This window comes from Stigmatopora argus, chromosome 17, assembly GCF_051989625.1.
Source record: "Stigmatopora argus isolate UIUO_Sarg chromosome 17, RoL_Sarg_1.0, whole genome shotgun sequence".
NCBI classification, from domain to species: domain Eukaryota; kingdom Metazoa; phylum Chordata; class Actinopteri; order Syngnathiformes; family Syngnathidae; genus Stigmatopora; species Stigmatopora argus.
In genome coordinates this window covers 9,568,731-9,582,507 of record NC_135403.1, presented here as the reverse complement: position 1 = coordinate 9,582,507, position 13,777 = coordinate 9,568,731, and the positions used below count along the sequence as shown (strand labels likewise).

At 42.1% G+C, this 13,777-nt stretch overlaps 1 protein-coding gene across 1 annotated transcript; it reads left to right on the top strand.

Moving 5' to 3' along the window:
* Nucleotides 1-2,500: 2,500 nt before the first annotated feature.
* dlec1 (DLEC1 cilia and flagella associated protein) lies at nt 2,501-12,335 on the top strand. The gene is made up of 38 exons (XM_077623935.1): nt 2,501-2,708; nt 2,822-2,944; nt 3,006-3,162; nt 3,229-3,342; nt 3,435-3,586; nt 3,671-3,891; nt 3,983-4,067; nt 4,169-4,256; nt 4,411-4,584; nt 4,663-4,799; nt 4,903-4,995; nt 5,075-5,165; nt 5,229-5,391; nt 5,462-5,654; nt 6,016-6,092; nt 6,162-6,327; nt 6,388-6,484; nt 6,558-6,688; nt 6,834-6,995; nt 7,066-7,196; nt 7,265-7,415; nt 8,143-8,259; nt 8,330-8,451; nt 8,733-8,918; nt 8,997-9,064; nt 9,142-9,293; nt 9,444-9,559; nt 9,640-9,710; nt 10,004-10,200; nt 10,459-10,575; nt 10,650-10,772; nt 10,836-10,930; nt 11,004-11,088; nt 11,159-11,356; nt 11,431-11,580; nt 11,643-11,793; nt 11,921-12,041; nt 12,116-12,335. Exons 1-38 carry the CDS (start codon nt 2,616-2,618, stop codon nt 12,213-12,215), a joined length of 4,968 nt encoding a protein of 1,655 aa, XP_077480061.1. The 5' UTR covers nt 2,501-2,615; the 3' UTR covers nt 12,216-12,335.
* Nucleotides 12,336-13,777: the final 1,442 nt, after the last annotated feature.

Genomic DNA, 13,777 nt, shown 5'->3' with positions numbered 1-13,777 from the left:
TACATTGTGCCTTAAAGTAGTGTTTATACATATGTGTGCATTTATTTGTGTGTATGCATGTGTATATGTGTATGTGTACACACTACATACTATAATGTATGCATGTGTAGTTGTGGGGTAGATTTTTTTTTTTTAAAGTACTAAAACAAAAGTTTCAATCATGCATACCTCCAGGAAGAAACTAAGAATTAAAGTATCGATTCATCGAATAAATATTTGTATCCGTTTATTGTATGCAGAAAAAAAGATCACAGGTGAAAAATATGTAAAGGTGTTATTAACATACCTGATCAGAACCTGTTTATGTCATGCACTACTTAAATTATATAAAGAAATGGTTGTTTTCAATTTTTTTTGATTTCATAATAACAGAATAATCAGAAAATGTATGCTAAATTATTCCACTAGTTTATTCATAGACATTTTATTTAGCACGCCTTGTTATTGCACCACAGTTTAGGGATCCCAAGAGTGGTACACAAAACATACTTATACCATGAGTAAATTCAGTTATACAGCTATTAAACAAATATTACTAAATACACTCAAGCTCTTTATAACATGCAAGTTGGCCAAATCACAGGACGCAGACTTCAACACAAAAATATGTTGAAATCATAATCCCTAAAACCAACAATCCAGGCTTACTGTTGGCCCACGATGAGTAACCCTTCCTTCTGTTGACGTATATGTGTATACATGAATTGTTTAATCAGAAGTAGAATTGTGATATAAACCAACACATCACTTAATGCACTTACTGCGAATCGTGGAAGTTCCATTGGCCTCCATTCTGCCTTGTCTCCAAATATCTGCCGGGGGTCCGAAGTCCACCACGCCGTCCTACTCCACCCAATTCTGGATAGCAAGACTTCTGTAGGGAATTAACTTTTGCCCCCTTGTCCCTTGTCTTTCTTTCCACTCTCTGAGCCGCAATGTGTAAATGCCAACAGCCGGCTTCTGTCCACACCCACTACTGCCATGCCGGCCGGTCTGACGAGTACTTTCATGCAGGCGTGGAAAGGAAAGTTCCCTGGAATTCAATGAATTCTTTCATTGAAACCAATCTTCCTCACCTTCTTTTTACTGACTTTGGTCGTGTGTGATAAGGAATGTCTCTATTAATACTTATCTTCTACTTGCACTATTTTTTCCTTGTTTGTTTACTAACATGTAAACTTTATAGAAAGGTTGTGGCATGTCACCATCAATAAAGGAGGTGCTTATACCTTTTTGTTATTTGAAAGTAAGTAGGGATATTCTTTGATTCATTCATTTTCTGAATGGTTTATCGTCACAAGGGTCGCAGAGGGTGCTGGAGCCTATCCCAGCTGACTTTGGGCACGAGTTAGGAGACACCCTGAATCGGTGAGCAGCCAATCGCAGGGCATAGGGAGACAAAGGTACAAATATGTAATTGTCATTGATCTTATCTTTATGAATCACTCCTTGGAGGTGTTTTGGAATTCCGAGATCACAAGACAAAAATACCTAAGATGATTCAGTCATGTTTTATTTATTTCTCTAAAAAGTCTGTGTTTGATGTTTGATGTGAACAGCACTTCAGCAGTCGACGCATGGGGCCTCTTGAGCGTGATTAGATTGTCACATTATAAAGACCCACACACATGCTTCTTTGTTAAGAGAGTCAGCCATCAGATTGCTGTCTGATGGGGTCCCTCGCTGACTGGTGGGCTTGTGAAAACAAGCTAAAAATGACAATCAAAAGGAGGAGTTGACTACCTCAGCAATTTGCGAGATCTGCTTCATATGGCTAACAAATCAAACATCACATATCGTAGTCTTGAATGCTTATTTGTTGTAGTTGAGTTGTTAACAGCAGGTGACCTCATGTTTTGGTAAGAACAGGTTAGAACTGATTGGCAAGGTCATCACTTGTGTGGTCAGATCACACAGTGACATCACATTACCCGGGTTTAATTGGAAGGTCAAAATTATACTGTACATAAATTGGAATAAATTCTACAATTAGTCAGTTTTACCCACTAAACTCCTGTTTGGTGATCTAAACATGAAGATTCAAGACCTCATATTCAGTGATCTGCTGCCCTCTTTAGGAATATAGTAGTGCTGTTCAAACTTGTCACACATTTTTCTAATGAGACTATGTCACTTCAAATTATGTACAGAAAGAACTATGATATGCATTTATTTCCATATTTTTTGCCTGCTTTGGGGTGGAGATGAACTATGATATGAAAATGGGTTAAAAGACTGATGGGGGAAAATCAACAACAAGCCCAGAAGAAACAAACACAAATGTTTTGTTGCAACTGTAAATATTTCATATATACGTTAGTAACTTGGTATTATGTCTTTGAGTCTTTTGTCTCTGGTTTGGTTTGTGTGTTTTAATGAAAAGGAAAAGTCTAGCGAATGGCTGTCTTTTCAAGCAGGCCGGTTGCCATGGCGAACATTGTGACCTCACTGTCAACACAGTGCTACTTCAAAGTACTCACTTTGTCTGTCTGTCTGGTTTTGCACCAAGAAAATTGACTTATTTCAGACTTTAAGGATGTAGCCAACACGCTTGCAAAATGCAAACACTGACATCTGGTTGCTGAGTGACTTAAGTTGACTTTTTGGGGGGAGTCATGCTGCAAGAGCAAGAGGAGCAAAAAATGGAGAGACCATCTCGATGTGATCTGCCCGTGGACAGTCATACTCCTGCTTCTGCAAAATCACAGGTAAGATTCAATGGGGTCTCAAACTTGAGTCTTTGAATGTGGAAGTTTAAGAAATACTATATATTTATCATAGTAGTTGAGGGAGGAAATGTTCTTTTCTTTTCATCCAAAAGGACATTTCTCACGTGTTGGCCAGTACCTTTAAGGATCTCTACACCACAGTCACACCATGCAACCTTATGAAGGCAAAGGGGAGGAGCAGCTATCATATCAAATATGTCGAAGAACTCAAACGGGTAGGTACGACTTTGTCAAGCATCTCAAGATGTTTTGGTTTCAACAACATCTTCTTCTAAGGTCCGAGCTGAGTACAACCAGCGTATCAAAGAAGCGGATATGCTGGAGAGCCACATCATCCAGGCCAGAGCTCAGGCGGCCTCCACAGAATACCTCGCAGCAGAACGCATGAAGGAGGATTTCAGGGATGTGCCTGATCTCCAGGGTCTCCCTCCAGGTGACCCAAATACCCATCCAATCCTGACCTCATGCGTGGTACAACATCTAATTTCTCTCCTTCCAGTTAAGTCCGCCTTCATCTGGCATGTTGATGAAAGTCTTCTCCAGATAAATGACCTGATTTCACCGCTGGACTATTTGAAGCCCCCGAAAATACAAATGAAGGCTCCGCCAGTCGGTAGTGTTTCTCCTTTGACATTTTCTGAAGAATGGATTTAACTTCTTTTTGCCATTTTGTCACTTTTTCCCCCCTTCTATTTCTCCTCTCAGTAAAACCCGATTATACCAGACCAACTATTGCGTACACCATGCACATAGCCACTGAGGCACAGGAAAAGGCTTTGTGGAGGATGGAATCTGAGAATAGCCAGACTCTGGAGAGCAGCTCCATGGCTCTAAAACACAAGAAATCCCCCCTCGAGGTTTGGAGTAACTTTACAGTTGATGATACAATATCCTTACTCTTAGACAAGCAACATTATGAGTCAAATTTCTTGGTGGAGAAGACACAGATCAGACCCAAGCCAAAGTGGAAGGACGAGCCGAGCGCAACGGAACAAGCAGAGGGCAACGATAAACTCCAGAAGATGAAGGAACGGCAACACATCCTACTCAACCCGCGCTTCCTGCCTCCAAAAGCCCACCACGGCGTTACCTCGCTCATCCGCCCGCGTTCGGTGAAGAATGACGACGTGGGAGACGGCAACGGCAGCGAATCGGCAGAAAGGTTCGATCGTGAGACGATTTGATTTGATCTGAATTTGCATGAGTCTTCTCTTGTTGGAATTCAATGGTTCTCCTTTTTTCCTCATTTGAAGCCATAAAGATGGTCCCATTCAGGTCTTCTTGGCTAAACCATCTGTTGTGCTCTTCACGGTTTACAGTGTGGGATTGGTGTATGAAGTAAGATTTACCGTCTTTACTAATCTAGTGGGATTCCTAACTCTGAAATGCAATCCAATTCCCCATCATTCCTCCAATTACACTCAATTCCTCTTGCTCAGACAACACTGGATCTAAAAAATGTGACCTTCTCCAGCCGCGACATACGAGTCCTCCCCCCGAATACTTCTTACTTCACTATTGGTTTAGGTGAGCTCTAATTGAAAGCAGTCCCTACTGACGTGCTTTTTATCAAAGTTTACTTGGAAAAGTGATCTCATTGGCCTAATAAAAACCACGTTCAGAAATGGTCAGCTAACCAAATATATTTTCATCTTTTCACATTGTTATTATTCCGTCGAAGGGAGATTTCCCGGAAAGGGTGGCGTCGTCGCTCCAGGCATGAGTTGTAAGTTCATGGTGCGATTTGCTCCGGACTCTCTGGCTGACTATGAAGATTCCATCATGGTGGAAAGTCAGGGTGAGAATACCCTCGTGGTCCCCATCCAGGCACGGAGACCACCTCCTATTCTCACCTGTGAGTTTTCTATGACCTTAAAACACTTGCTAAGTCTTTTCTCTGTCAAAGCTGACTGTTTTGAGATCATATTTGCAGTGCCAAGTGTTCTGGAATGTGGTTACTGTCTCATTGGTGGAGTGAGATGTGTTGAGATCTATTGTCAGAATATCGGCCTCAGTGCTGGTACCTTCTGTATCTTCCCAAAGAATCAGTGGCCAGCCACCAATCCCAGAGTATGAAAAGGCATTTTTACCGACCTACCTAGTTATTATTATTATTTTTTTTATATTTGATTCTCAAAATAATCTTTGTTGACTTTTATTTTTATCTATCTAGCTGGCGTTTTCAAATATTTATTCTGAACAGCCTCCTTTTGCCATCAGCCCATCTTTCTTCGCCTTGCAACCCGGAGAGACCACCGTAGTCGAGGTGAGGCTGTTCCTTGATGAGCAATCCTATTTTTGACACCAATTGATCCTTTTTTGTGACTTATTCCTTCTATTTGCAGGCAGTTTTCTTTCCCAACACCACAGAAAAGATTTCCCAGATTTTCACCATCGTGTGCGACAACTGCCAAGTGAAAGACATTTGCGTTCAAGGTGAGACCCCTTTATTTCCACTCCAGCAGCGAGACTATGACTCACGTCCTCTTCTGCTCGTAGGTGAAGGCCAACTCATCGCTCTTCAGCTGTTGTCCGTTTCTGGCGAGCAGCAGCACTCCGTGTTGGGGGAGATGCACGACCTCACCGCCGACCACTTTATCCGATTCGAACCCTGCAACTCTCACTCGGTGCAGCAGAAGACGGTGGTCATCAGGAACAATGTGTATGTGTACTAAATGCCAACATAGGGATCTTATTTTGCGTACTAGTGATGTTTTATTTATTTTCGGAAGCCACTTGGAGCTTCCTTTCCACTGGCAAATCATGAAGCCCAACCTACTGCCTCTGTTTTCGAGCGAATTACCCGAGGCCTGCCACATCCAATATCACCTGGACAAAGAGAACATTTTCCAAGTTACTCCAGCAGTAGGAATTCTGGCCCCCTGCCAGGATCGAGAGTTCACAATCACGTTCTATCCCAAGGAGGTACAAAATAGGTCTTACATTTGTAGGTATTAACTCAGTCAAAATTCGGATTGAACGGTTCTTCCCATCAGTGGCAGTCAGATATGATTACTCGTTATGTAACAAAATGAACTAGAAGTAAAATGCAAAAATGTATAGATATATACAGAGCATATCTAATCATATTTTTATTTTTAGATTGACCCTATTGAAACAAAAAGTCCAAATAATCACAACTAAAATAGTTTTGTAATTTATGTCATTGGGTGACCAAGGTTATTTATGAAAAAATACATTGTTTAAACAATTTGTTTGTAACCTTATTTTGGTGGTGCACAACTGAAAATGGATGCATTCTCTGGGTATTTTGTCATTTTTGAAGATGCAGGAATACCACAGCGTGTGCCATTTGATCCTGAGTGACATCCCCCAGCTGCCGTCAGAGTCCCGCGATGAAGGGTAATACCCCATCCTTATGATAGAAAGTGTTTTTTTCCCCCTGGCCTAACTGGTAGATTTTTCCGGCAGGTCCGCGCTGCAGCCTGTGCGCATCGGCTCCAACGTTTGTGATGCCACCGTCATGGAGATCGAAGTCAAGGGGTCGACGGCGCCCTTTAACATCCTGCTGGAACCCTACGCTCTCGTCATTCCTGGCGAACTATTCATTTTCACCACAATCAAGCGACATTTTAAGGTGCTTAGTCAGTAATGAATTTTTGCAAAACATTGTTTTCACTGTTTATTTGTTTATCAGATGTGGAATCACAGCAAAACAGCGTTCTTCTTCCAATGGGATTCACTGAAAAGCAATGGTCACAAAATAGAAGTAGAGCCTGCAACAGGAAAAATAGGTGAGGCTAAAATCTTAATACTTCAGGAAAAGTGGCATTGATGAAGATTTTTTTTCTCCCTTCCATTTTACAGATGCGAATCAGTGTAGAGTTTTTAACTTGAATGTGACTGGAGGCAAACCGGAGAAGGTGGTGACCAGTCTGCTCTGCCAGATCGAACACCGGAGCGAGCCGGTTACTTTGCTCGTTGAAGTCTCCTTCAAGGTAAACTTGACCATCAAGACACGAGCCATGAAAGCATATTTGTATTGATTTTGGCAATTGCTGCAATTTCTTAGATTTCCACACTATTTCCCTGGCATTTCCCCCCCACTTTTATGCTGAATTTCCCATGTGTGTACAATGCTAGGGTCCCAGCATGACCATTGATGTTCCCAATGTGGACTTTGGCCTCATGAGACTGGGGGAGGAGCGCCACAAAGCGTTGAACCTTACCAACGTCACAAAGCTGGAGGCTCCATGGACGCTGAAGGAGGTGCACAAGACTCAAGACAATGGCCCAGAACCACAGGTACAACGGATTCACACCAGGGAACAAAACACTTTTAATAGGCTATATAGTATCTTCTCTGTGTTTCTAGCTGATTGTGGAGCCATGCAATGGCCTGCTGCCTCCTTTTAGTGGTTGCATTGTGGACCTCCACTTCAAACCCAAGGTTTGCCAGAAGCTCGAAACGGAGCTAGCGCTATTTGTGGAAAACGGGACGGGATGGTAAGAGAAGATGTCGAATAATTCAACCGTTGCATGCTTTTGGCTCACCGAGTGTGTGTTCGTTGAAGTCATCTAGTGGTGCGAGCAGATGTGCAGTCTCCTCAGCTGTGTCTGCTCAACTGTGAGCTGCTCCTCTCTGAACTTTACATGGGCGTGGCTGCACAGGGGACCATCACTCTCTTTAACCAGACGCTCCTGCCGTCCAAGTTCTCCTGGGTGGTATGTGTCTTGTTGTAGGGGACTTTGTGCATTGTGGTTTTAGAGCAGGGGTGTCAGACTCGGGTTGGTTCGCGGGCCGCTTTAACGTCAACTTGATTTCACGTGGGCCGGACCATTTTAGATATAATGTTTAGATTTTTTTTTAAATAAATGGATTAAAAGAACAGGATTAGAAGCGCTGAATATTCAGTTTTTTATAGATCGAAAACAATAGTTATTTTAGTTTTTTTGTTAAATATATTTTTAGATTTTACAAAATGATTTTTGAACTAAAAACACAGAAAAAAATTGTTTAAAAAATGACAATTATTGATTTAAAAGGGGGAAAATCAGGAAATGTAATATACATCTATACTCTTCATTTTAATTTGATCCTAAAACAGAAAGTCAGCACTCATGATTTACTTTCCCGGGCCACACAAAAAGATGCGGCTGGCCAGATTTGGCCCCCGGGTCGCCACTTTGACACATGTGTTTTAGAGTATCATGTAGTAAAGGTTCAATTTCACCACCTCTAATAATGGAGCATATAATGTTTAAAAAAACATCTAACGAGAGCCTATGACAATCTGCTATACTCATTTAATTGGCTAAAATAAAACCAAGTCTCTGTATTTATTAAACAAGATTTTCCTCTTGGATACACATGATTTAAATGTTATCTGTCCCTTTTAATACGTGCAGATTAAGATTGTACCCCAGGTTTCTTTTTTGATATTTCCTTCAGGCTCAGCTCAAAGGTCAGCAGGCATCCCTCTGTTCTGCGAGTTTTGAACCCCCAAGTGGCACCCTTGGACCAAATGCCAGCTTGGACATCACAGTCTCCTTTATGTCTCACACGGATGTAAGACACTGTCATAGCCAACACTTTTTTTTTTATTTCAAATTTCTAATTGCTTTTCTTTCAACGCCAGTCTGCCCTGAATGATGTCATTGCACTCTGCGAGGTGGAGGGCATGAGCTCGCCTCTTATTCTCAGCATCCTTGCGCCCATCACCCAGAGACTACGAGTGTCCTATTCTCTCCCCGGCGACAGGTTGTATCTAAAACAGGGGTGTTATGATGGGTTTTTAGGCTGTAGCTATCCAAAAACTGTTCATATCTTACATTAACGGGTGCTTATTTTGACTGTTGTTCCCTATTTTCCCATTACTTTAGCATATAATGTTGTATAACTTATACTCCAGTGCAACTTATATATATTTTTTCCCTTTCATTGTGCATTCTTTAGCTAGTGAGACTTATTCCAAGACTTATATACTTAAATACGTATATATCCATCTTGAGGAAGTCATCACCATTCTTCTTCTCTACCAGAAATGTGCCTGTGGACAACACTGAGCAAACAACGTTGATTTTAGACTTTGGCGAGGTGCTTCTGGCACAACCCATCACCAAGCAGGTGCTGATTACCAATCACACCGCCATCCCGGCAAACTTTACTATCCAAGCGGAGTATTTCAACTCTGATGTGTCAAAGCCCAACAACCACGTCAAGATAAGGTGGTCATATTCATTCATTTATCCACTTTTCTATTGTTTTTACTGAATCCCAGCCTTGACCCCCACTTTCTAATGTAGACCCCAATACATGAGAAAGCCTCTTCACTCAGTCCAAGCTAGAAAATTAGAGGAGCAATCACACAAGGGTATGTTCGATTTCTCAGTTGCATTCCATCATGATGCTGCAATGAGCAACAAATTCAATTTGAATCTTTGTTGGCAGACTTTTTGAGCAACTTGCTGGCTCATGGAAAAGGCGCCGCGTTTTTCATTGTGCCAAGCGCTGGAACACTGGAACCCTTTGAGACCCAAACTGTGGACGTGACCGCCTACAGTGACATGTGGGGGGAATACAAAGATAATCTCATAAGCAAGGTATTTCATACATTTCACCAATCTCAAAAGAACCCGAAAGTCCAATTCACTGGTTACGACAACAAACATATTGTTGTATAAAAACCTTCTATAGTTTCCTAGCAGATAGTCCTAGATTAATTACCAGCATTGAGCGTCTTCTTGCAACAGGTAGGGGACCTTGAGCCCAGCTTCCTACCCGTGCAGATGACTGTGAAAGGCTGCCCGCTCTACTTCCAAATCACGGGTCCACGTAATGACGACCAGTACCAGGGACCCAACGTCCAGTGAGTGCCACAATATATTCATGGCATTTAACAAACACAATACGAATGTTAAACAAGGTTCACGATGACCACATTTTTAGGTTTGGTACTCGATTATCTGGAGGCGACACAATCTCCCGCTCTCTTCGCATCAATAACCCCACCTTGTTTGGTAAGTTGCATTTTTTTCCTCTGCATATGCTCTGCCAATTATGTATGGGAAAAATTTATAGTGTAAGTACAATAATACAAGTGTGAAATGGGGAAAATAGGCAAATCACAATTGGAAAGTATAGAGAGGGTTTTAAAAGTCAACTAATATTCAATAGACACTACAAAAACACTGTCACAAGATTACGATTATTCACCTATCGCGCCAGGTTTTGGAACCTATTAACCGTGATAAATGAGGTGTTATTGTATATTTCAATAAAACAAGGAAATGGTTTGAATTTCTTTTGACAGATATCCGTCTGGACTGGGAGATGTACAATGTCCATCCGGACCACCGCAAATTGGTGGACATTCTCATGTCGTACGGTGAAAGCTTCCCGATCAGGGAGGCCAATGTTAGTTTGGCGGGGGCGCCGAAGCCTACCAATGGAGAAAATGGTTTGAAGAGTTGCGCAACAAGCACTGAAACTTCTGTCTGTACTCCCACTGTGAGCATCAACACCACAACACGGAAAATATATATCTATATTTGCATATTAACAGAGATATTGCATTACATCAATTTCATTTATTTTTCAAAGTTCTAAATGCCGTAATAATACTCAAAGTGTGGCCGTAATATGATTTTTTTCTTTGGACATTTTGGCCTATTACACTAACATCTTGGTCCTCAAGTACTACCATCAGGGCCAACATTTTAATATACATTACATAATTTCTTTTCATCTTCAACTTCTCAATTTCAGAGCACAGAGAAAGATGACAAAAGCAAACCCCCAAAGAAAAAAATGCTGTCCGTCCACATCCGACCTCACGTGGGAGATAAGTCAGATGAGCCATACTGTGTCACACCGCAGCAAGTTGTAGGTCCACCGACGTTGAAGCTAATTGGCTTACATTATAGCCGGAATCAATAAATGTGTTTTATTCCTGCCAGGTGATCCCCCCAAAAGGCAACAGTACTGTACATATGTCTTTCACTCCGCTCACCTTGCCTCCAGGATCTTCTGAATCGAAATGCATTGGTTTGGCGCTAGGGTACATAAGTTTAGATTCTGAGGTAACAGCTTCAATTTGATGACAGCAGTTGAATTCTCTGAACTCACTTGTTTTTGTGTTACAGGAGACTGCCTGTGTTCCGGGTAAGGTGACACGTGCCTATGGTTTTGATTTGGAGCCCATCAGAGTGGACTTACTTGCAGTGGTCAAGACGGCAGTGTAAGACGTTAGAATGTGTCCTTCCTCAAAATGCGTCATTAAAAAGTTAACATTTTTGTTCCTCCGACTGTAGGCTCTCAGTTCAAATGGAAGATGATAACAAAGTGTTGGAATTTCAATCCTCGGCCGGCGATTTACTGAGAATAGACGAAGACGAGGTAAGTTCGGCGTCAAAACAAACACTACTGCTGAGCCATCAATTCACAGACTTTGTGAAATTTTATGCAGGTGTTACTGGAAGAATTTGACAACGTGCAAAGCTTCCTGTTAAAAAACACCACTGAGATGATGTTGCGCTTCCGACTCAAGACTCAGCCGCCATTTTCATTGGTCAAAATGCCACCTCGAGCCGGGTCGAGCCTCTCAAGCAAATCGTCAGTCTCGGACCCCCAGATGTTGCTTCTACATTCCCAAAACAGCATACTGGTACAGCCATAAACAGAAAGGTTGGTTGTTGAAAAAGGGTCCTCACTGCCATGTATTCCTCACACCTGGACCAGGTAAGGGTGGCCTTTTGCTGCTCACCGCTGCTTTTGGACTACGCCGAGCATCCCACAAAAAGCGCCACGCTCGTTTCCTGTGACGGTGGATACAAGCAGCTGAAGATCCAGCAAAATATCATCATTCATTACAGCAACAACAGTCAACAGGTCAGAAGGGCGCCATTGTCATCATGTTAAAGTTCCCCTTCCCAAATTTGATCCCATTTCAGATGGTGCCTCTGTGCGCACACGTGAAGCTAGCGTCGTTGTGTTTGTCTACCGATTTTATCAATTTTGGCCTCTGCTACGTGGGCCACACGCAGGCCAAAGAAGTCAAGCTCTACAGCCTCGGCTGCCAAACACACTGGTCGTTGCGCATAGGTACGTGCCATGAATCCTCTTTGCCGTCTCCTGAAATCAACGCAGCTCAAGGGTGTGTTCAAGGCTTCGAATGAAGAAACATTTTACGACACCGCTTTCTTCTATGCGGCTTCCTTGACATCTTCAGAGTCGAGCGAAGACGACCATCAAGTCTTCAATGTGACGCCCTCCTCCGGGCTTCTCCGCTCCAGGGACTACCAACCTACCAGTGATCACTGCCAACGTCTGGAGATCAGTTTCGTCGCCAGGTAGGAGGGAGCAAGAGTATCACGCTGCTCTGGACCTCAGTTTTATGTTTACGGTTGTGTGTAATGTGTTACAGTGAGGTGAAGCAGTACCAGGCCACGGTGGTGATCACTTCAATCCTTGAGAGGAATCCACTCCGTTTGCAACTCAGGGGAACAGGATCTCGCCAGATGTAGTTGGAAATGGCCTTTTATTCCCCTTCAGTTGATTGAATAGCAATCTCAATGCATCTGCACTCTACAATTGACTTTCAGTAGTTCCTTTTTATTAAATGACTATTTTTTTAGTCTAATGAACATTCATTTAAAACATGTCATGCTTTGTGATTCTCATCAAACCCGAAATCTTAACAGAATACTCCCATTAAATCATAAAACAATTATGTTAAAATACACATTTTTATTATGAAAGTGCAGTAATATTACAAAATCAAGCAAAACATGTAAAAAAATATTTTCATATTAAAACACCCGATGTGTGAGGCAGACGTGCTAAACTTGCCACCATTAATTCTTTTCAGTTTGCGCCTCAAAATGGGGAATATTGTATTTCACTTACATTTCGTTCCTCTTTTAATATGCGTCTGAGATTTAAGAATAATAAACTGTTATTAGAAAACAAACGGCACCTTTGCAACTAATTACAGTTTTGTGTCTGGATTAACTCAATTTATAATGTCATACTGGGGAAATTACTTTTAAATTAGAAATAAAATGATGAAAAAAGACATTTTAATAAGGTGCCGTAAAGCACAATGCTTCTAATCTTTACAAACATCAATGTGAAAGAGGTGCTTCATAATGTATGCTTATCCAAGCAGCTCCAATCCTTTGGAATTACCTGACTTGTTCTCTAATAAATAACAACAGGATGCTTCGTGTGGCAAACAGATCAGCCGCATCCCCAAAACAGCACAGGCAAAGCAAAAAAAAAAAAAAAAAATCCACTGAGAAATGCAAATATGCAATTGATATTCTTTGCACTCTTGCTGCCTACACACAAGCACAGCAAGGGCATGTTTGATCACAATGAAATACTGCTGTGTGTAACCCAATGTGAAGGTCAATGGTGTGTTTGTCATTATTGTCCTCTGCTATATAGTCGACCACTGCCCCTCACCGTGTGCTTTGGGCCTGCTCCAAGCCAACACAACACGCACAGCAGTATTTCGCTCCCACCGCCCGCTGACAGCCGCGTCCTCACCTTGGCTCGGGTGGGAAGTTATCCCATATTGGGCAAAATTGAGTAAAACTGTCAAACAAACTGACATCACTGTGCCTCTGACTGACTTTTCAGGAAAACGACAAAGACAACATGATGACAACCAACCGAGATACCGACCTTCCTACCACACTTTTTTTTAGCATAAAGTTAAACAAAAAAAATGCATCTAAAAAACCCTAGCTTTTCAATTGTGTTTAAACATGGCGGACCGGCGGGTGAGTGGTTTGCATGTTGGCCTCACAGTTCTCAGGTCAAGGGTTTGATCCCAGGTGGGTCCTCACTGTGTGGAGTTGAAAGGTTGTTCATCCTTGTGCCCTGTGATTGGCTGGCCACAAACTCAGGGTATCCGTCACCTGGTGCCCAATGTCATCTGATATAGACTCCAGCACCCCCTGCGACCCTTGTGAGGATAACCGGTTCTGAAAATGTTACAAAGATTGAGCAAAAGTCTCGCTTTAAATGCACATTTTATATGGATAGTTTCTGAGTGGGAAGCATGTCCAACATATTTAAA

What these genes read in the sequence shown, in the direction of transcription:
- dlec1 (XM_077623935.1), top strand. Translation starts at nt 2,616, where the DNA reads ATGCTGCAAGAGCAAGAGGAGCAAAAAATGGAGAGACCATCTCGATGT. An exon ending in CAATAACCCCACCTTGTTTG is followed by an intron (nt 9,711 to 10,003) that starts GTAAGTTGCATT and finishes TTCTTTTGACAG; the next exon opens with ATATCCGTCTGGACTGGGAG. An exon ending in GAGATCAGTTTCGTCGCCAG is followed by an intron (nt 12,042 to 12,115) that starts GTAGGAGGGAGC and finishes AATGTGTTACAG; the next exon opens with TGAGGTGAAGCAGTACCAGG.